General features: G+C 46.6%; 1 protein-coding gene across 5 annotated transcripts in view; it reads left to right on the plus strand.

The window, feature by feature from the left end:
* PPP1R12B (protein phosphatase 1 regulatory subunit 12B) overlaps positions 1-23,333 on the plus strand; it is a 101,909-nt gene that overhangs the window by 8,896 nt on the left and 69,680 nt on the right. For all 5 annotated transcript variants that reach the window (XM_088534463.1, XM_088534465.1, XM_088534464.1 and 2 more), the window contains exons 2-4: positions 16,905-17,035; positions 19,018-19,136; positions 21,990-22,149. In XM_088534463.1, the coding sequence (XP_088390589.1) occupies positions 16,905-17,035; positions 19,018-19,136; positions 21,990-22,149 (410 nt within the window). The remainder of the gene's footprint in view (positions 1-16,904; positions 17,036-19,017; positions 19,137-21,989; positions 22,150-23,333) is intronic.

The raw sequence follows: 23,333 nt of genomic DNA on the forward strand, positions 1-23,333 counted from the left end.
TACCATGCTGAGGTGTTGGTGCAAGAGGCTTCAAAATTGTGCGGTCAAATCAGTATCAGGTCTTCAGCACCGTGGATGGTTCTTCAAGGGGTCTGAAGGAACTTGTGTTTGGAGTCACTACGTTCATTATCGGTGGTGTAGAGCATCCTGCTTTAAATAAGCTGAATCCCAGAGCACTGTCTCTGTACCAGGAAAATGGTCCCCACACCAGTGGGAGTTGACGGTTCTCCAGGTGATGCTAGTTTCCAAAAGAGGCTCCGAGAAGAATGTGGGAAATAAACCCAAAAGAGTTTCCCAAAGAAGTTGTCGGGCGTTGATGAAGAGAAACCCAGCTGAGGTAATACCTTGGTTTTCCCAAGGCTTTTGGCAAGGTTTGCCTCTGGAAGCCCAAGAAACAAAGCTGTGGTGAAATCAAAAGAGATGTCGTTGATTAATGGCTAACCGAAAGCTACAAAATAATGATTTCCAGCAGGAGGGGAAGTTGTCTGAGAATCCTCCTGGAACCCCGACTGCTCCGCGCACCTAGAAGTGAGATAGTCGAGGGAATAAAGAGCCAGGTAGCAAAGTTTATTGATGATGTTCCACATTCAGGACAATAAAAGGCAAACTGATTGTGAGGGGTTTCACCATATGGGTTAATTTGCTGCTATCTGAAAAAAAATGCAGAAAAGATACAGGAAAGGACAGCAAGGTGATCCAGATAAAAAATCATGGGTATAAATTCTGATTGAAGAAAGCTGTAAGCTAAGATGTGTTAACCTCTCGAACCATGTACCAGACAGCTGACCCGCATGATATTAAGGATTATTACATGTTAGAATTGAGAAGAGAAAGAAGATAGGACAGGTCTAATGTGGCAAATTGCCTTTTCAATGTTAAAGCAGTAGTTTTAAATCTCAAAGTTTTTGTTTGTTTGTTTTGCAAAGGACTAAGTATGATATCTTGTTATCTTACATAAATATTTAGCAGGCAATTTTGTTGAATCTTTGGTAAGTTTCTGCAGCAGCAGCTTGAGGATTATATTTTATGGCATCCTCTAACCTTGGAGGATGAATATGCGCGTGTGTGGGATACCACCTTCCTGATCCATAGTTTGGGGAGCAGTGGGTTGGGTTTTTTTTGTTCCTATTTTTAGTTTGCAAAAATCTAAACTAATACAGGGGTCCCCTTGAAATATATCTGAATAACCACATTATGGGGGCATTCTTGCAAGGGATGCCTGGCATCCTTTGCTGTTTGCAGCAGCTTTTCTTCCTTCTTGGCCGTTGGACAAACCCAGTGTGCCCTTCACAGCTTTGAACGGTTTGTCTTCTCCACTGGTGTCACCTGAGTCACTCTGAACGAGCCTTCCCTACCGCCAAAGGAGAGAAATGGTAGATTTGTCTGTCTGCTGAAGAGGGACTTCAGGCCGGTGCCAGCCCGTACGCCAGCAGAGCCATGGTTTGAACTTCGGAGCCTATTGCCTGGGTTATTTTGGATCCCTTATTAATAGTTGCTATAGAAAGAGCCTGATGCTTATGGCCAAATATTCTTATGGTTATTTGGAGTATTGGCTTGCCTTCAGTTTGCAGCCTAGTTGGTGCACAAAATCCAGCTTCTTCTATTTAGTCTAGATGCCGTTTATCTTCCAGCAAATTGTTGGACACTGCAGAAACCCAAGAAGGAACAAAGAATTGATTGTAGCCGTTGGGAGGAGCTCCATGTGCTGAAGTTACGCCCGGCTTCTTGCAGCTTGTGCTGGTGACGAGAAAAAGTCAAGTCTCATCTAAAACAAGAGCTGCTGCATAAATAATAATGGCATTTTAATGTAATTTGATTCTAGAGTAACCCTTTTAAACCAGAGTGCTATGATGGTGAAGCCACTGCGGTTGCGGATATTTTGGGCAACAGAGCAAGAACTGTGAAGGCGCCAAAACTGTGTGTTAACAAAATTACCAGCTTTTTTTTTTTTTTTTTAGTTCTTATTTTCTATATTTCACGATTTATTGCTATGGCCAAACATTCTCATGAAGTTCATCTCCTGTGTCTTCCTTGGAAGCCTGTCCCAGTGTTTGGCCAGCCAGGCCTTGAGAAGCTTCTCCCAGTGTTTGACCTAATTCCATTTTCCTGCAAATGAGGCTGAATTCTTTGTTCTGCTCTGCGGCTATAGAAAACAAGCAATCACTATTCCTTTTTTAACAGCTTTTCCAGGACTGGCAAACTCTTTGTTGTTCTCAAACTCCTTTTTTTCACCTAGATTTGCTAAATCCAGTTTATATAATCCTTCTGCCTAAGTAATGTCTTCTAAACCCGCAGGGAGCCTTGCTGGGTTTCCTCCGAGCGCGGTGCTTCGGAGCAGAGCTCTCCAGCTCTGCGCAGAATCAATTCCTCCTGAGCCTTGCTAGCAGCGTTTGTCTTGAACATGTCCCAGAAGATCTGCTTTATTTATTTATATATTATTTAATGCTGGCCCTCCGTGCCAGTGCAGGGCATTAGCCCCGGCAGTTGAGGCCTGGCAGGAGTGGGATTAGAGCCGCGGGGCCGCGCTCGAGGCCCGTTTCACGGTGGCACCGGGTGCGTTAAGCTGCTTTCAGGCCCGGGCTGTCTTGCAGGGAGCTGTAATATTTAGTCGGTGATCCGCCCTAATGCCACGACCTGTTTGTCCTTGCGTTGCCTCTTGGTGTTAGATGCCGCCCACCTAAGCGGAGGAATTTCCCTGCTTCCCTGTCTTTCCAGGGGAACGCTTCAAAACACAGTTTTGTCCTCTGGGATTTCTGAACTTTTCCATTTTGGTTTCACCATACACTGGTAAAACGTGATCTCTTTTTCTCTGGGTTTGTTGAAAAGGTGGAACAGAGCTGGGCCTTAAATAATCCCATCATGCCGACTAACCAGACCAGTGTTGACACGGGTTCAGGGCTTTGCAGCCTGTCCCAAATCCCGTGATTCCAGCTTTTAGGATCTCTGCTGGGCCCTCTGCCTTCACACTTGGACCAAGTTACTGCCGGTGCCGTTATTGTGGGTAGAGGTTCCAGCTGAGTGCGCAGTGTAGGTGCCAGGTATCCTGTTTCCCCAGATGTTTTTATTTTAACCATACTTTTCATACCATTTCAGACCCAGATTTTCAACCTCTCCATACCTAGCACATCCTTTTCAGCTGGAGAGACCACGTAGGATGCCGGAAAGTACAAGTGCACCATGAACTTCTATAGGGGCCAAATGGTATTTGCTGGTTTGTGTGTCACATTCAAAATAATTCTCACATTCGGGGTGTTTTTTGAGATTGGAGCTCTCGTTTCCATGCAGCTTTTTTGTCACAGTCCTCAGAGCTTGTTCCTGGATGGTGATAATAAGTTCAAAGCTTTTCATTTTGTTTGTAATGTGAGGTGTGTTTTCTGTCCACAATTCATTCTGCAGTTACCTGCATTGAATTTCAGGGGCCGTTTTACCCCTGGCTGCTCAGTATTGTAAAATTATTTGCCCCTTGGTTCTCTTCTTTACTTTTTTGGGTAGTCTCATCAGCCAGCTTTATCATCTCGCTGTTCTCCTCCTCTTCACAATCCTTTATCCAATACAGCAAGTGGCACAGAGCTCAGGAAAGGTTTCTGGAGGGATCTGTGGCAGGAAAACCCATGCCCTATTTTGCAGAGATCTCCCCATGGTGTAAACATATTTGGTCATGCACGGATCTTCCCTCTTATCCATTTAACTTAGTGTCTTTAAGAACTTTTAGTGAGGGAACAGGTCCGAATCCTGGTGGAAATCCCTGTGGTTTTTGTCACCTGAGCTTCAGGCTTGTTAATCTTTGAAGAATTCCAGTAGCTTTGTGTCATATGACTTCCAATTTTAAAAGCCTTGGTGTCTCTTTTCCAAAATATCACAATTACTCATGCATCCACTAATTCTGTATTACACCATCTGCTAATTTAAGTGCCCTCAGCTTGCTGCTTTGTGGTTATGATAAGAGCTCTTCCTCTCTCCATTTCAGGACTTTCCCAAATTCTAGTGGAGACTCTTCCCCCACCTGTGCAATTAGGTGCTTCCTGCTTGTCGCTGTATCTCGTCCTGCCTATGGCGAGGACATGATTTCCAGGAGTGACACTCAAGAAATCCCAGTGTTGAGCTCTCTCCCTGCCACCTTACATCTCATTTCTGGAAGCTTCTCTTTCCCTTTCATGTGTGGGGGCCCGTGGTTGTGTTGCAGTGCGGTAGCCCCCCGGCTCTGCTGTGACAACCTTTCCTGCATGACCTCTTCTTCCGCCACCGTAGGACTTCTTCATGTTACCCCTCTGCTCCTCTTTTTACCCAACAGAAATGGGAGACCAGCTCAGAAGCGAGACTGAATTATGGCCCTGGAAGTGGGGCTTTACTTCAGCAAACTCTTCCCTCTCCTAAACCTGAGCTGCCGCCCAGGAGCCCCGCTTGGACAGCAGACAATTGCCCAGGTGACAGAGTGCAATAAACTTTGAAACAACCATCCATAGCTGGACTTCCACCTGCATTTGTTTTGCTTGAAGGGTGAGTAGCAGCTCTAGGGCACGTCTGTGCGCAGTCCATCTGTCTGGAAGCTGCTTCTACACCGGGTAGTCGCAGAGATGGAAAAGCTGCTCCCCACCTCGGGTGCTCCCTTTGCCTTGGAGGCTTATTGCTCTGTCCATGCTGTCTGTGTGTTATTGGCATCTGCTGGCCAGGGCCATGTGTCACCTAAAGCCCTGTCCGAGTGCTCAACCTGCAGCTCGTGCTGGGCCATCAGCATCCAAACCACGTAGGACATGCACTCTGCATAGGAGCAAGTAACTTGTTTTTAAATTTCTCTTTGGACAGTATAAAAGTCCTGATGTAAACTCAACTCAAGGATGAGTTTCTCTGGGTTTCCTTGATCCCAGAGTGCACAATTCCTGATTATTAGACTCAAAATCTCATTCATGTTACTGCTGTTGCTGCAGAAAGTTGACACCTTGGTTCTGTCTGTCTTTCAAGCTAGCAAGACATCTGGTGTCAGGCTTTGAAAAGAGTTCAGTACGTGGCACCATCCTTAATACATTTACAGTCTTCAGCTACTCCATAAAAGTGTCTTTGTGCAAGGGACAAGCAAAGGACGCCAATTCCAGCAGGACTCGTCCCTCTTTAGAGCCTTTATCCCGCAGCTCCTTTTCTTTAATGGATCACTTGTTCTCCATACCCTGCTCTGCCACCTTCTCATTTTTTCCACGGTGACACCAGAGTCCCTGACCTTTGCTCAGGCTCCTGATGGCAGCGCGAGGGCGATGCGCCCGCAAGGCCCTCGGTGGGCGGTGGGGACATGCTGAGGTTTGCTTTAGTTTGTTTCAATCGGGTGGTGGATTAAAAAAATAAATAACATTCCTGCAGGTTGAGTGGCCCGAATAGGGTCAAGGGCCAAGGTCAAGGGAATTCTGCTTGAAAAGCAGAATGGACATTTGCAAACCGAGTGCCTGCCGCCTTCCAGCGTTTGGAGCCCTTGAAAAGTTTGTGACGGAGCATTCAGGCTTTGTCATGAGGCCTTGAACTCCTGTTTTCTTTCCTCTGCCGGTCTAAAACAATCAGACCTAGTTACTGTGTTTAGATAGTTTTGTTGACTCCGTTTTTAAAAATACGTATAGCTTAGTTTGCTGTTGCAGCAAAAGTGTCATCAAGGTCTTATTAGCAGCTAAAATAGAGCATTTGCTAAAGGCTGCACCATATCTAGCAGTGTAGTAAATCCAGCTGTTTGCCCTGGGAACAAATACAGACAAAATTGTATCCCTAGGCCTGCCTGGAGAAAGTCTAGAAATACTTTATAAAGATACTATATTATCTCTCTAAAAGTATAATTCTGTGTTCTGGAACCGCTGCCTTTTGCTGCGGCAGCCCAGCCGTGGTGGCTGCATACGTGTCTCCTCTTCAGGTGACACGCAGGAATGATGTGAATGTGCACATTCCCTTGTTTCCATACATGTGAAGGCACTTGGTTGCACAGGACAGGAAACTGCTACGTAACTGTCTAGTGGTGATTTTTTGCTGACTTCCTAGGAGCCCACAGGCCTGTCTTTAAGAGATTATTTTGCTATCTAAATCTTTAACTGCAAAGAAGAAAATTAATGTTTCTCCATGCATTGGAGTAGGAATGAATAGCTATAATTACTAAATGTTTATTTTCTTTTCAGAAGCGAGTTACTTTTTTCCTTTTTTGGTAACAAAGGAGGGTGATCGCAGCTTGAAATGAAACGTGCCGTGACTGGCGGCCGATGGACAGGGAAACACAAGTGTGATACTCTACTGCTCAGTAAGTTGCTTGTGAAGAGGAGAAACGCAGCTCCTCTTTCCGCTTGCAGTCACAGTACAAAGTTTCCTGCGTATCGGGGCTGTTTCACTGTTTTCACATACTTTAACCCTTTCTCAGTGTGAACCGGGGCCGCCTTGGCGTTCACGGGAGCTCATGACGTTTCCCTCACAGGAGTCCTGGAGAAGCTGAAGAAGATCTAGGTTTGTGTGAAAGCAGCACTGGCTGCTGGAGGCATTTGGGTGCTTTCTCTCTTGCACAACGTTTTTTTTCCCCCAGCTCATGAACAGCCCGAGCTGCCTGTGCTGACATGAGCAGCCAGAGTCTGTGGTTATGTGGCAGCCTAAGCCCTTCTCGGTGCTGCCCTTCCTCCTGCTCTTACCAGCTGTTCTTCCTGCAAGTGTAAGTGGAGGATGTTGGTGTCTGTCTAGGAGAGATCTCTAGTTAAATCATAAAAATCTCGCCTCTAGCTTGCCAAGCTGCTGCAGCCAGTCCAACTGCGGTGGTGCCAGGAAGGGCCTTGTCTTCTTCTGGCCCAGCCACGTCTCCACAGCCCATCTTTATACCCAGGCTGAGTCCAGAACCTGCCCAGAGAGGCTGTGGAGGCTCCTTCTCTGGAGACCTTCCAACCCACCTGGATGCCACCCTGTGCTCTGGGTGTCCCTGCTGGAGCAGGGGTTGGACTAGGTGATCTCTAGAGGTCCCTTCTGACCTCAACCATTCTGGGATTCTGTGAACCTTGCTTGCTGGCAGACAGAAAAGAGATTTCTTTTCCCGTTGCCAGCACAGTTTTCATTTGACTTGGAAAACTCATCTGCTGGGCAGCTCCTAAAGGCTGTTCAGGATGCTGGGGCGAACGTTAGCCTGGATGGAGGAGGCTGAAGCTGATCATCAAGCTGCACTTTGGAAATTTGGAATCTGTGCTTAGGTAAAACGTGCGCAGTTTCTGCCATCAGACATTTTGCTAACTTTGTAAAAATGCCTTTAGAAACTTCATTAAATAGGTTCAATATCGCCACGTGTGGAATTCACTTGCAGAACTGAAGAGCAAGTGAGTTGCCAGCACAATATTCCCTTGCTAAGCAAACCTAGAGTAACTAAATCTTCCATTTTCTATCCAAGAGTGGAATAATTAGAACTTTTTAACGTATGAAACTTCGAGTTACTTCAGTTGTTCAATACAAGGGCCAAGTTTTACTTTTGCTGGCCGAGCGTGAGGCAGCGACAAACTTGGTGGTCAGAATGACTCAACTGGTGAGACTCAAAGAGCCACTGCTGCTCCCCACCATCAGAAAACTGGCAGCCCGTGCCTTTTCGGTGATAAAAAGACTTTATTTTTAGTGCTGGCAGTTGATCAAGTGCTGGCCTCGTTTCAAGCTGTTTTCAGGCAGCACGAAGTATTAGCTGCCGACTACGGTTGAAATAATGGGTATTAAAAACCATGTTGGAAAAGGGGGATGAGGAAGATGAAGAGGAAGGGAATAAAATGATGATCTAGAGGGGATTTTAAGGTCGGGGCTGCATGGGCAGTCCCTGATCTAGAGATGTGTGTGCTGCTCTGAGTGTGAGTGGAAACTCAGTTCACTGATTACAGCCCGAAAGCACCGTGGGGAGAGCAGAGAGCCGCTGCGTTGGGTCCTGTCTGAGCGCAGGACAAATTGGGTTTAGGCTGCCGGGCACATGGGATAAAACACAGATAAGAGGAGGCTGGAGAGGGTGTCGTGTGGATTTGATCTCGGCCGCTTTGCAGCGCTCACGTCCGGGCTGCGTGGCCGGTCCTGCTGCGTTTGCCAAAGCGCCCTTTGATGGAAAACGTGAGCGCGGGTGAGCTTAGAGAAAGGGCACGACCGCGATGCCCCTGCTTGTGCCCATTTCCAGCAAGTAAAAGCTTGAGCTTTCTGCCCCATTCAGTAACATTTCAGTGGGGTTCAACAGCATAGGCAGCGTGTGTGTGTGTCCAGCCGACCTTTTATTTGCAGCAGTGGTTGCTATTTTGCAAGGAAAGCGGAGCTGAGAGCTCGGGCACGCTGAGGTGACGTCTCCCTCTCTGAAAGCAGGTAGAGCAGTGGCCAAGGGTGGCCATGGCGCTCCGTCCTCCCTTGACATGCAGCAGGAACGCGGCTCCTCTGCTAATTATAAAGCATTTTCCAGGCATTCGCCTAGAGCATCTATAGCCTGGCGCAGCACATATTTATATTCTCCTCTTAAAGAGGTCGATGTCTTCGGTGCATGTGGGAAGGCACTGAGGGTTTCGCTGAGAAGCCTTCTCCTCCCGTGTTGCTGTTTCATCTAGCAAATGCTGCCTCTGAAATACTTATGTCTGTGCACTTGTGTTTTTTTCCCTTGTTACCTACTAGTTTTTTTCCCCTCATCCTCTTAAGCTCCTAGTACCTATGCAGGACGCTCAAACCGTGAGTATAGCCTGGAGCAGGGGCTAGGAAGAGAGGAGAAAAGCAGAGAAGCTCCACATTTCTGCAGGAGCAGCAGCAACAACCACTTGTTTTTTCACCCCGCTCGATGGCAGATACAATCTGTGCTGCCAGAGGTGCAGGATCGCTCGGCCGTGGGATTTTTGCTAGTGCCGGTTATGGCAAATGCTCCCCCTGTCAGTGCAGAGCTGCGATGAGGAGACGCGATGCCAAGGTCATAGCTGCCGGCGCTGACAATTGCGAGTGGTGACAGTTGCGGGGCTATTTCGGGAGCGCTTTTCTCTTTGTTTTCTGTGAACTCCTCTCCCTGTGTTCCCGGATCCAACCCTGATGCTGTTCAGCTGTCACCAGGCTTCGCTCGGGGAGCACTGGCCTCTTGGCAGCACGTGTTGACATTACGTGTTTGCTCTTGCTTTGCCTTTGGTAGAAGATTGGCCCCCTTCAACTCCAGCCTCACTTTGTTCCATATATTTCATGCTTACGACAGGAGAATATAACGTAAGTCTGATCATTTAGGCCATTTGACTGTGGCTTGTTGAGACAGAATGACTTTACTGGCCTGCTAATTCTCCCAGTCCAATGTATTAGCAATTAATATCTGCAAGCGTGAGTGTCCTCCTCTGCTTTGCAGTAAGTCTTTAACCATCTAAAAAACTCCTCAAAGTGGTTTAGGCCCCTTGTAAGCAGGCAGTCAATGGGCGTTCTTTCTCCTTGATACATATGGCGTGTGGTTGTGGTGAGGAAAACCATCTCAAGCCTAAGATTAGGGAGTGAACTGGTAAATCTTGGCTTTTGGAGGTTCCTCATGTGACTACTGCCACATCCCACCTATATCCCACCTACATCCCATCCACATCCCACCTGCGTTAGGCAGCACCCTCGGGGTACGTCTGTTTCTTTAAGCCTGGTTTATACTTTGAAGAATATACCTGATACAAACCTGGTGCGAGGCCAGGTGTGGGACCATATGGCTGAGGAAGGAGGGACCGTGGCAGCCTGGCCTTAAACCTTGCTAAGCTGCTCTGCGGGCTCGGAATGGATTCGGGACAGCGTTTGGACTTTCTGCATTTGGCTTAGTGCTGGTTAATGCCCGTGTTCACTGCAGCTCCTCACTTGGCCGGAGGGAAACCTCGTATTCGGCAGTGCCTCTTCTGAGGGTCTTGTGTGTTAAATGCAGGTGTTGAAAAGGGCAGGTAACAATATCCAAATCTGCGCAGACTGCTCCACCGTATAGAAAACTGGAGAGACTTTCCGGAGGATCTCAGTTACGGTGAAGGTCCTGACAATGCTGTGCTGTTCAGTTGCAAAAATAAAACTCCTGAATCACAGAAACTGGGAACAGTGATGGAGCAGAGGGCAGGGCTGCAGTTATCCAGAGCACTGAACTCATGGCCACGTTTGCATTCGAATTGCAGGAGAAGCTGAGAAAAGGAGCAGGCGCAGGCGGTTCGTGACCAGGCTGACTGTACTGCGGCGGTTTGCACAGCCCGGCAGGTTCTGCCTCCCCGCGAGGCTGCTGGGGATGTTGGCGTCAGTACGAGATGAAGCCGTCCGGCCTCGCCAGGTCCGACCCCGCTCACGCAGCGGGAAGGGGACACGTGGCCACGGGCTCTGCCTGCGTGTGCCAGGGGAGCTGCCAAGTGGGACTGCCAGGTGGGAAGCAGGCGGGTGGCTACTTGGGAATGTGACACCGTAGGATTAGTGCGTTTTCACTCTTCTGCACAGCACAGGGCCCCAGGACAGGACACTGTCATAAGATGGACGGGTTCATAGTAGAAGCGTATGCAACACAGAAGCCCAAGCCAGAAACCATTTCTTCTTTTCCCATCCTGCATCTTTCCTCTTCAAAAACGAGCATAGATTCCCTCTCTTAAATCCTAATTGTGAAGGAGGGAACACCAGGAAATTAAATATAGCTAGAATTAAAACCACAGGAGATATTGTGGGATTCCCGGCTGACTTTGCTTCCAGACTCTTGTGTGCACATGGCTGCTATTTTATTACGTGCTCATATGACACCGGGCGATGTGACATGCTGTTTGTAAACTAAATATTTACTCAATGGGACTGCTTTTAGAAATGCAACGTGCTCTCTGCCAAGTTCTTGCTTGCTGGAGCCTGCCTGGTCCTGCAGTGTGTGCAGCGCTCCCAAATGGCACAGCTGGGCAGGCAGCTCCAGCGCTCGTGCTCCTCGAGAGCCCTCGTTGGAGCACTGGTGAGCGCTGATCTACCTGGAAGCGCTTGTGTTGAGTTTGTCAAGAAGTTGTCAAGAAACTGTGCTAGTTGGACAGGAAGCGGTTGGGGTAGCGCCGGGCCCTGTGACGGTGACGCTGTGTGGCCATTCCTGCCGTTGCTTCTGTTTTCTTCTGCGCTTTTGGCCGTCCCCACTTGTCCCTGGAGAGGCAAAGGGGTCATTTTCTTCTCCAACAGCTGAACTTGAGCAATTTCTTTGGGGTTTTTTAGGGCTCTACTAGATTGGAGGCAGTCCCTGTTTGAGGGACCCTATGCTGGACTGACCAGTGTTTTGGTGTCTAATTCCTATCAGAAGTCAAGTAAGTCTGTCCCGGAACCGAACCTGAATAACCTTAATTGTAGCTGCCCTTTTCTGACATTGCTCATGGTCCGGAGTGGGGAAACCAGCAGCATTTTACTGTGTCCATGTTGTTGCCTGTTGGAGTGTGATTGCCAGTCAAGTCCTCTGTGTGTTTCAATCTTGTCTGGCTCCTCTTACTCCCTGATCTTGCCAGCCCTGTCTTGTGGGGGATGCTCAGGAGAGATGCAAACCAGCTGCCACCTTGAGCTTTTGCATTGCTGATCCCTCATCAGCAGCTAGAAAACTCTTATACCATCTGCCCCCATTGGGGAAGGAGCAATATTCAGCAGTGCCATTATAATAAGGAGCTTTCATTGATGATAAAGATCAGATTTTTAGTTTTGCTGGGGGTTGAACAAGCCTTGCGAGGTGAGGAGAGTTTTACAGAGCTGCTCCGTGTTCCCTGGTATCCCCTTTCCATTATCAGGATGTGAAGCTCAGGTGTTGGGCAGAAAAAGGAAGAAGAAGAAGAAGAAATGCAGCGAGTGTCCCGGGCAGTTAAGGTCGACACCTGTTATTTAAGAGGGGGAAGCTAATATGCCGTAGCTGCAAATTTTAGAAACTGAGCACTTCCTCCCTATGGAAAAACTGCTACGAGCTGGTGCCCTGCCAGGAGCAGCAGGAACACCATGAGCCGGGATGGAGACGTGCCCAGCAATGCCGGGGATTTAAATCGTGGGGCCAACTTTTCTGTGAGCGGTTAGTGGGTAATTCTGGGCGCTGGACGCAGCTCGCATCAAAGGCTGCTCGAGCTGTAAGATGTTACTGCTATTCCCGAGGCATTTGGAGTCGATGTTACTGCTATTCCCGAGGCATTTGGAGTCGATGTTACTGCTATTCCCAAGGCATTTGGAGTCACCCAGCTGCCAAGAGAAGCGCGAGCGGGGCCAGAGCTTGGCCCAATGAAGAGCTGGGGCGAGAGGATCCACGACGTCCTCCCCACCTGTCTCATCCCCTGGTAGCTCCTTGTATCTCAGGCAGGTTCAGGGCAAAAGGTGAAGTAGGACTGAAAAATCAGCATTTAAAGGAAGTCTGGGAATATTGTGCTCTGTGGGTACCTTGCGTTACTCTAGCAGTGGTTGGTGCATGTGAAACCACTGCAGCTGCGGGTCAGCAGCGCCTGAAACTGAAAGAAATAAGCTCAAAATAGAGGAGGGAGACCAAAACATCACCTAAAAGATGATGGTAGTTCTCAGCTAACTGTTTGGCTTGCTTTCCTCCAGGAAATCTTGTCCAGGAGATGAATGTTACCTCCTGCATCTCTGGGAGAGCATTTGTACGTGGCGTGTCCGCAGTGCTTGATTTTGGCAGCTCTGCTGGGTAAAATGGGGCCCGTCTGTCCTGGAGGAGAGCCAGGCTCTACGCACCCAGGGCTCTGAAAATGTGCAGTGGACAAGTGCGTGTCCCCAAGAGCGTCGAAAACACCAGAGACTTCTGGTTTGTAATTTATAGCCTGGTAAAGTGATCTCATGTATGAGACTATTAATGCCAATAACATGTATACGAATATGAATTTGGAGAGAAATGCGACCCGGTTGAGAGACAAAAGTGTGAGCAGCGATGGAGCGCGACCCCACAGAGGCCAGTGCATCAGTCCTAACTGTTACACGTGTCTTTAAAGGATTTTGTGATTTGGAAGATCTTTTGAACTTGTCGTGTTTGGCTGTTATCCCAACCAATGTCTTCCTCTTTCTTGCCCCATGATGGGTAAAATATATTATAAAAATATATATAAGTGTTATTTAAAAAGTGATGCAAATCTTATGCCTGATGCTTTCTGATGAAAGACTGGTAGGATCTTCTGAAGCAGGTTGGCATTATTCAGTACCTGGTTTTGAATGCAGGTTTATGAAATACCTTCATGATGGCACCTTTAAAAATCTTGGCCAATATAATTAGTATTATGTAATATACATCTCCAAAAGCAATTCCTGCATTTTGAGGCCTGTGGCAGGCAGGGAATCATCCCTACTCGTGTTAACTCAGCCTCCTTTCTCTATAAAACTACTTTGTGGTGCTCAACCCCGTGCTCATTTCTATTCTCATAAGTCAGTAGCTACTATGAAAATAAATATTTGCCAAAGAGCGGGAACAGCAGCCTTTTGTGGTGCAAAAGGGTGGAGTGAGGGTTATGTCCCTTAGGTACTAAAGGCTGCGTTGCTGCTCCATTGAGGCCTTAATCCATCTTTTCATCCAACCCTTTCTCCCTGGCAGGCTGGGAGAGCGAACGGAAAACACTCGTGTTCTGGTTCCTTGGGCCTTGGGTGCCAGCACCCACGTAGCTCTGTCACTGCTGTCATCGCTTTAGGGCTTTGGCAGCCAGGTGCATCAAGTTTCTGCCCGTTTCTTTGCAGGGACAGCTGGGGATTTATCCCGTCGTCCCTTCTGCTTCGCACATGCATCCCGTAGGATCCGTGCGGGAGGAGAAGGACCACCACAGGAGCAAGGGCAATCCTGGCCGAAATTTGCAGGAATGGGCAGGGGCTGCTTTTCTTGCATCTTTACGGATATTTTTTGGAGTTCTGTCAGTCCAGCGGCTTGAGAGGGAAAATCTTCTTGTGGCCTCTCTCCAGTACGCGCAGACATAGTGGGTGGGAGCTATTTGTGGGGCTCGAATGATTAACGCCGTAGATATAATTATCTATCAGATAAATACTAAGCGCACAGTATGAAAACATTCTGGAGTCTAAATTTAGATTTGCATTTAAGCTGCAGGTGACACTCCAAAGCAAATACAGCATTTGGCAGTGAGGACACGCAGGTGAGGAACTGCCTGGCCCTTTGGTCAGAGCTGCACCAAGAACTCTGATTTTTTGTAATGAGCCAGATGTGCTGGTCCTCAAAAGAAACCACTGCATGGACAAACTTATCCTCATTATTCATAGAGCAATATGTTCCTAGATGATATCAGCTTTATTTAAGAAGTGATGCCTGATGCCTGATGGTTGTGTTTATAGGTCAAAAATGTAAATAATTAATAGTGAAGCAGTACATGCAACTTATCTGAGATTTGTTGGGGGACAACTTGAACTATGTTGCACTATAAAATATATATAAAATATAAAATGCAGGCTAATTCTGCATTTTGTAGGCTCAGACTCACTAAAAATGACTCCTCATCCTAGGGTGGGATTTATTACTTTGCTCGGTGTGCATTGCATGCTTTACCTGATGACAGTATTTGAAAGCATTGTTAAGAGCACAGTTATTTATATATATAAATAGTATACATATATGTGCACATATATGTGCACACACATAAATACTTGCATAATTTTCACATATAAGAAAATCTGGAGAGCCTGTTTTCCAGAGCATGGCTTCAAATGATCCCTTGTGCACAGGGCTCACGTTAGTCCATGTCTGTCGGGTGCAGAGGAAGTATTTGGCTCAGAGATCCTGCTCCGAGCCAAATGGGAGGCCTTTCAGCTCCCCAGACTTATTTAAAAGTGAGGGGCTGGGTTTTGTTCTCCTGTTTTAGTGTCTGAAATAGTCCGCGGGAAGCCTGCCCGGAGCAGCACAAGCCCCGTGCGGCTGCAGCTGCTCGAGGCTGCCCCGCGGCCTCCTGCTCCGGGTCTGCTCTGCTGCCGCGGAGGTGCCCAGCGGTTGCTGGCGTTGGCCAAGGTGCAATGGGTGTTTGCAGAGCAGGCGCCCTTTGGAGGAAAGGGTTCCCAAGCTGACCTTCTGCTTAGCTATTTCGGCACCAAATGGACATACAGATCTGCAGAGGGGTCTGGACAGGGCGGATCGCTGGGCTGAGGCCAACCTGGGCTGGGGATGGACAAGGCCAAGGGCCGGTCCTGGACTTGGGTCACAACAACCCACGCAGCGCCCCAGGCTTGGGGCAGTGGCTGGGGAGCTGCGCAGCAGAGAAGGAGCTGGGGGTGCTGGTCAGCAGCCGGCTGAACTGGAGCCAGCGGTGTGTCCAGGTGGCCAAGAAGGCCAGCGGCCTCCTGGCCCATATCAGGAATAGTGTAGCCAGCAGGAGCAGGGAAGGGATCGTCCCCCTGTGCTCGGCGCTGGCGAGGCTGCACCTCAAATCCTGTGTTCAGTTTTGGGCCTCTCCCTGCAAGAAGGACGTGGAGGTGCTGGAGCGTATCCAGAAAAGGGCAGTGAAGCTGGTGCAGGGCTGGAGCACAGAGCGTGCGAGGAGCGGCTGAGGGAGCCGGGGTTATTTAGTGTGGAGAGGAGGAGGCTCCGGGGAGACCGTGTCGCTCCCTACAACTGCCTGAGAGGAGGTTGCAGTGAGACGGGGCTTGAGCCCTTCTCCAGAATAACTACCCATAGGGCAAGAGGAAACGGCCTCAGGTTGCACCAGGGGAGCTTCAGGTTAGACATTAGGAAGAATTTCTACATGGAAAGAGCCGTGAAACGCTGGAAGCGGCTGCCCAGGGCAGTGGTGGAGGCACCAGCCCTGGCAGTGCTGAAGCACCACGTGGATGAGGCCGTGCGAGCAGCCAAAGCCAGGGCAGAGGAGTGAAGCTGGGGACACGGGATAGCGGGAAGGGACCCATGGAAGGAGCATCTGACACGGTGCAGATGAGGCGCTTAGGGACGTGGTTTAGCAGCCGTGGAGCTGAAGGGCTCACGATTGGCCTTGATGATCTCGCAGGTCTTTTCCAGCCATCATGATTCTGTGATTCTGTGATATGGATAACTCATGAACGCGCTGCAAAAGTCTAGTTTGTGTTTCCACTTGCTGCACAAATACTGAATACGAAAGCCTGGTTTAGGGCACAACCCTCTTTTGAAGTAAGCAGTGCAGCATAGATGGATGTGTTAGAAATTACAGGATTCTCTCTCACCCTTTGCTTTTAATTTTTCTTTCTTTGTTAAATACAATTTCCTTGTTTTCGTTACTTGCCTCTAACAACATAGGAATGGATACTCAGTGTTGCTCATTTCAGAAGGATCTTCTCATGTCATCGGACTTCTGTAGCTGATGGATACATTCCCATCAAGCCATATAAAAGGATCAAGTGCTCCATTCTGGATCAATTTTGGCCAAGCTGATTCCAGCCCTCGTGATGAGGAACTACTTTTCTATCTGTAGATGAACATCTAAGTAAAAGCTGGTCTGTTTGTCTCCTAGTCATGCTTGGGGCAACCGTAGTTGGAAGTATGTATTAAATTGCCAGCTCATCCTTAAATAGCAGCCTGCAGTAAACCAAGTGAAATACAGAACGTGCTGGAGCCAGGAATTCGAGGAAAGAGGAATTCCACTGAATGGAAGTGCTGCGACGTCAAAACCCAGCTAGGTCTTCTTCCAGCAACACCAAAACCATATCAAAGACTAACACAGATTAAGTCATTTTGCAACTCTTGCTCTGCTCCAGGGAGATAAGTGTGGGGCAGAGAAAGCAAAAGAGATCGGCTGATCCGAAGTAAAGCTTGGGCCAGTTCAGAGGTGGTCCATCTGAGTAGCAATTAATTTTGGAAAGCTCTGAAAAAAAATCACATTATTTCACATCTTTGTGACAGCGTGGGAAATTCGGTCGTGGAATTCTCTGCTACTGATAAACTACAAATGAAAGTTGTTCACTTGATTTAATACTGTTGTTTTTTTCCACCCCCCTCTTCTCTTCCTTCCTTCCCTTCCCTTTGTGTCCCTCTTCTCCCACAGGCCTGTATAGATGAGAACCTGGACATGGTGAAGTTCCTTGTCGAAAATGGAGCCAACGTGAACCAGCAGGACAACGAGGGCTGGACCCCTCTTCATGCCGTGGCATCGTGCGGCTACCTGAACATAGCAGAGTGAGTGAGTTTCAGGCTGTTGTGGGTATTTATAACGTGTTCTGCGTCCTTCTCCTTGGAACAGGCACGTAGAGCTGTTGCTCTGAGATTTACAGAACACCTTGGAAGCAAAGAAAACAGAGAAACTTGCTTTTCTCCTATGACTGCACCCTTAATTTGTCAAGATAGTAATAGAACTTGGAACCTGTTACCCTTTACTGCTCCCATTACTGTGCTGTGTAGATGTATTGGATGCTTTAGCTAAAAACATGCCAAGCAAAAGGGAGACACGGTGGCTGCAGGGCAGGCACGTAAATGGGCAGAGAAGAGCAGTGAAGGGCAGCTCCACTGCCACAGAGCTGCCTCCCTGGGCTCTGACATCAGGGGAACCCGAGTACGATTTTAAACGTTACATAGGAGGGCCTTGGGATTTTACTTCTCTAATAAAAAGTAATTCTGTACCTGAGTGACACAGAAATGTGTATTAGTGTAATTACATTTATATAGCTGTTCTGGTGTGAAGTGCAAATATTAGATGCATTGCACAGTATAAAATAATTCAGAGATGGATTTACCCTTGTTCAGAAGATTTGCAAAGTGCCTGTCTGTATTTCTTAATGCAGATAGACATATGGGAGCAGAATGTAAATGCTGTTGGGAGTCTTTAAAGGGAAAAGTGTGATGTTCTGGCCTTCAGAGTCACCAATATGCTAACAACATCATTTCTTTTTCTTCAAATTCAGATCCTATGTTTCCACTGCTTGCGTGTTGTCTGACAAAGACGGAGGAGTAGATAAAAGTAACTACTTGTTAATGAACCCAATTAAAATGAAAGCATTATGTTGCTGGGTGGTTGTGTGTTTTATTTACAACACATGTTAGTAGGTTTAGGACGGATATAGGGAGGTGAAATGCTGTGCCTGGCCATAGAGAGACTATATAATCTGGTAAGGACCAGCACTCTAAACAGAGTACATAGAGAGTGAAAAATAGAGTATATGTAAAAGAAGAGACAGCAGATATATCTGGCTGCATTCATTGTGCTCACACAAGACTCATAATTCTGCTTATCCTGGAGGCACTACTGATACCAGACTTGTTCTTGTGCACCAGCAAGTGCCTCTGATATTTTGAGATTACTCAAATCTATGGCACATTTGCTCACATTGGCACAAAAAGTGGTATTTTCCAGGTTGAATTCTTTTTGTGAAGATGCATCACAGGCTAGAAAAATGTACGAAAACACTAACAAGATTGTCCTGCACAAAAAGAGATCCAAAGGAAGATCTTCTGCAGCTCAGTTATTTCTGTGTTCTCCTCCTGGGTCAGCTCTTAATCTTGACTTTGGGTGATCCCGTGTCAGTTTATTTTTCCCTAAATGCTAGTTGTTCCGTTAAAATACATTATTCTCATTTAAGAAACTATTGCACTTACATATTTATGCCACCAAAGCAACTAAAAACTTAGCCTCATTTGAATACTAACAATTATTTCTGGAAGGAATTAACCATAAATTCAAAACCAATCCAAACTTTCTTTTTCCTACCTTGCCCTCCTAGATTTGTGTTTAAATAGATAGTTCCTCTTCATCCCAAGGTTGTACCTGTAACAAGATTAACAGGCTGAACAAGACGTTACTTGCTCTTCAATGAACTTTTGATTAGTTGCAAAGAGACAGGAGGAAAAAAGGCTTGTTTTTCTCTGCATTCATTTCCTGTTTAAAAAAAACAAGAATAAGGTACCCTCTTAGTATAAGAGCTAGAAGGTTTAACTGGCTCTAGAGAAGCAGAAACTATTAGCATGAGCCACTGAGCAGAGAAGGGAGGACCTTGCAGTTAGCCATGAACAACTTTGGACTGGAAATTTGATAAGTACATGGACCACTCGCTTGGTAATTGAACATGAAGAAGAAAAATAAGTATTTTGTTCTGCCACTTGATTTTCTGTGCAAGTTGCACTGAAGCCTGTGCGTGAGGTCTAATGCAATGGTCTCGTTCATGTAGGTACCTGATTAGTCATGGAGCCAACGTGGCTGCTGTGAACAGTGAAGGTGAAGTCCCATCTGACATCGCGGAGGAGGCAGCCATGAAGGACCTGCTGCTGGAACAAGTAAAGAAACAAGGTAAATTGGCAGGGGGGATGACAATGTGTGTGTTAGGCCCTTATGAGTTTCTATAAGGAAATTCTATAGGCTGTGTGCCTGCCTGTAGGTACCGAGAGCTGAAATCCAGCCCAGGAGTTTTGCTGTGACAGTGGAAGCTCAATGTGCATTTTCCTATAGGGTTCTTACAAGCCAGATACTACAATATTGAAAATTAATCCAGCTGGTCCATTTAATTTCCGAGTGAGGTTTAATTCTGGTTTGTAGTGTCAGTGAGTGTTCTTGTTTCACTAAGAATTGCTGAAATAATTTTGAGGTGAGATCCATATCCCTGTAAGGGTGGGAACCCGGAAATTCATGTATTTGGCCTGGAGTGACCTGTTCTATGCTGATCCTTCCTTAGACTTTTCTCACCAGATGCGCCTTTCTGAAGTGCTGTTGTTTGTGCTGTCCCTGCAAAAACATCACTGCTACAAGTGGTTTGAACAGTGTATCATGTGTCAACATTTAGAAATGCTTTATCAGTGTAAAATTTTTGTGATCATGTGCAGGGGACTAGGTGTCTATGCATTCACACAGGAAGAAAACCTATCCAGAAAGTTCATCAAGAATGTTTTTGAAGGATGCATTTTTCTTTACTTATTGGGAAGTGATGAAACAGTCAAGAGAAAAATGAAGCAGATAAGAAAATTATCCAATTATCCTTATTTTGGATAATGGATTGCACTGTTTTTCAGTTTCTGCCCTAGCTGTGTTTGTGCTCAGCTTATTCTGTTTCCTTCCTCCTTCCGCCAACCCACCTTGAGATAAGCTTAAATAGTTCTTTGCATTTATGTTTACTCTGCTCACATGTTTAAGAACAGATTTCTGTCTGCAGCAGCCTTTGGGCTGCCCAGGCCACCTCTCCCTCCTCTCGGCAGTCAGACCACTCGGAGGACCAGGAGGAAAGAGATTGGGATGAACCCGTCCATCTTTTAAGTGGGTAATAAGAGCTGTACATGGTAGTAGCATGGCTGAGGCTTTACAAGGCAGTAATTAGGTCTCCATTGCAGATATTTTGCCTGACACTCCTTAGAATTGTGTTCGGCTTTTTCCTGGCTTTGCCACATTAGTGGTATCCTGCTGGGATGCCCTAAAACAACCATCTGTCTCCTCTGAGCAGCTCTGCCCTGGCACGCTTTCAAAGGATCATAATTGCTGGAATAAATGTGTTATAAACTTCCAATAAGTGCCCACCTAGCTCTGTAGCCTGTCTTTAACAGTAGCTAAAAGCAGATGCTTAAACTGTAAGAACAGGGTAAGTTTGTACCATTCCTCTCCTTAACAACTTCCCAACTTCCAACTACCATGTCTTAAAGAATCCCTGGGCCACATGGGCTTTCTATGTGCTTAGGAATCCCCAGCGGATCTCTGTTTGTGAAGCTGCCCAGTTCTCCTTGGAAAATATTAGCATGTGTAGCCTTCTGTTCAGTGGGCGCAGATGCAGTGCTACCCCTCTTTGAATTTGTCTAATGTCTTGTTTTGAAGCCATTTGGATTTTAATCTTTGCAGCATCCTGCTGCTGTGGGTTTTGTAATTAAGACCGAGTTGATAAGTGGGGTTTTTTGTTTGTTTTCTGCTCTGTTTTAAACCTAATGCTCAACAATTTCATGGGGAATCATCACCTCCTTATACTGAGAGAACTAATCTCAGTATAGTATATAGTCTAGGAGTAGTTTCATTTCACACCATTCTTCATTTTTAGACATGTCCATCATATGCCTCTTCATATTTTGCTTCCAAGTGGAAGAGCCCTAACAATTCAGTCTGCCATTGTATGGAAGCTGTGCTCCACTACCTCTGGTTGGTATACCAGCCTTATGTGACCTTGTTAACATGAAAAATTATTCAGTTTGTCATATCCACTTATCAAAACAAGACTAAAATAGTTCTGCCTCTTGTTGGTTTAGTGACAGAAGCACCAGGCCAGAACCACCAGGCCTCTCCTGTTAGTAACAGAGTGGGAAACTGGTCCCCCCTGTTACCAGAAAGCCTCAAACATCTGTACGAATGGACTCACTTCACAGAATTCCTAAGGTTGGAAGGGACCTCTCAAGGTCATCTAGTCCAACCCCCTGCATACGCAGGGTCACCTAGAGCACGTGGCACAGGACTGCATCCAAGCGGGTTTGAAGATCTCCAGAGAAGGAGACTCCACAACCTCTCTGGGCAGCCTGTTCCAGTGCTCTGGCACCCTCACTGTTAGGAAATTTTTCCTTAAGTTCCTGTGGAACTTTTGGAATTTCAGTCTGTGGACTTTTCCTCTAGTCCTATCAGCCTAACTTGTTCTAGAGCAGATCTTTTATGCCACGAGAGAAGATTTTTTTTTGCCATCTATTTCTTTGTGCATTTTGTAAATAGCTCTGGTGCATTACAAATGGATTGCACTGAGTTTCAAGTAAGTACATGTCTGAGGTTGTGTCTTGGAGTTTCCTGAGGGTCTTCTCTCCAAATGTACCTTATAGATTATACTCGCACTATCGTTTAATTAAATTTGCAGTGCTGTTGTTCATGGTTTGATTATTTAAACGGGGAACACTATATGTTTAGAATACAAGCTTTCCACCCAGTATTGGTTCACAGTTTAGCTCCTTGGTGATTGGGCTGGTTTGTTCACCTTTCAGAATTTTATTTCAAGACAGCTTTGAATTATCTGTCAGTGATCCATGAGTTCTCTTAACTCCTGTAAAATATTTGTGCTGTTGGTGTGTTTGCTTTTGCTGAGGGTTACCAAGAGATTCCTAATTCTGTACAGCAAGCAAAATGTTGCATACGTTTAATAAATACATGGCACTTTCACTCAGTAATCCCTCGTCTTACACTTGGCCTTCCTAGGTGCAGACCTAGACCTGGCAAGAAAAGAAGAGGAGCAGCAGATGCTGCAGGACGCCCGACAGTGGCTGAACAGTGGGAGAATCGAGGATGTAAAGCAGCCTCGAACGGGCGCCACGGCCCTTCACGTGGCTGCGGCCAAGGGCTATTCCGAAGTCATGAGGTAGGAACTCCTTTCCGTTGAGTTAAGGTTGCCCTCTCTAGCTTTATAGATGAGAGATGTATTGAGATTTTTACACTTTTTTTTTTCCCAAAGGGCACTACAGAATTATTTGCCTTTCATTGATAAAGACCTAGAAGATTGATTTTCATTTCTCTAGGCCCTTAGAGTGATGCAGGCCTTTCAGAGCCTAAGACCTAAGACCTTCTAAGACCTAAGACCTAAGACCTTCTACCTAAGGGTAGAAGGTTTGATTTTTCACTCATCAGGTAACAGCACTACCAGTTGGGAATAGCAGGCTAAACAGCACTGGATAAACGTATAATTTCAACCTATGCATTCCGGGACGATTGCAAGTACCCCAGCACTAAACATGACCAGCTTAGTCTAGTGGAAAAATGCAATGCCCACCCCATGTCTTCACGTATATTTTCCTGGCAGTAAAACATTAATATACTTACAGGTCAGGCCAAATTAAGGTTTCCAACAATAAAGCTTTTTCCTCTGCTTTTTATGTATGGGTGGAACTACCCAGAAATAGCAAGGCTGCTTGGTTGTCTGGGTTAATATGCTCCTGGAGATGCTCATCTATGTCAATGCTTGATGTCCTAACTTTGTGTTGTGACTTGATGCCTCGTAGCTGCTGCTTCTCAAGCTCTGGTAGGTTTGTTGTCCTCTGTGATCCCTATTCCTTAGAGCTTATTACTGAGTTATAAGCTGTCTGAGGAAGGAATGCCCAAGAACACTAGTTTAACACTGCTCCTGTTAAATAGAAATGCAGCATCTCCTGAAATCAGGGTGTGGGTCCAGTGGAGAGTTGTTGTTTCCAGCACTGAATGGGAACTGCAGTCACCATTTGCAAGCAGATTAGTCCTGGACAGCCACCCCTTGCAACAGAAGTTATAATGAGAGCTCTCAGCTCGCTGAGAACTAATATTGTTTCACTCCTGCATGTTTTATGGCCACCCTCTAAGTTCAAGTATGTAACTTCAGTGACTTCAACCCCAAAGGGCTGAAAGCCAGGGGCTTGCGAACGCTCCGGGGAGATGTGGAATTAGTCTGTGACCTTGAGTCTCTTAACAGCGATATTCCTCCCTCTTGCCAGCTGGAAAATCAACATAAAGCCAGGAGCTGAGTTAGACTTTCTTTCACGGAGAAACACTCTGCTATGTGAGGACTGGGTTTGA

Source organism: Tinamus guttatus, unplaced genomic scaffold (assembly GCF_059628265.1).
Source record: "Tinamus guttatus ecotype Peru unplaced genomic scaffold, ASM5962826v1 Tinamus_guttatus_pri_ptg000563l, whole genome shotgun sequence".
Lineage (NCBI taxonomy): Eukaryota > Metazoa > Chordata > Aves > Tinamiformes > Tinamidae > Tinamus > Tinamus guttatus.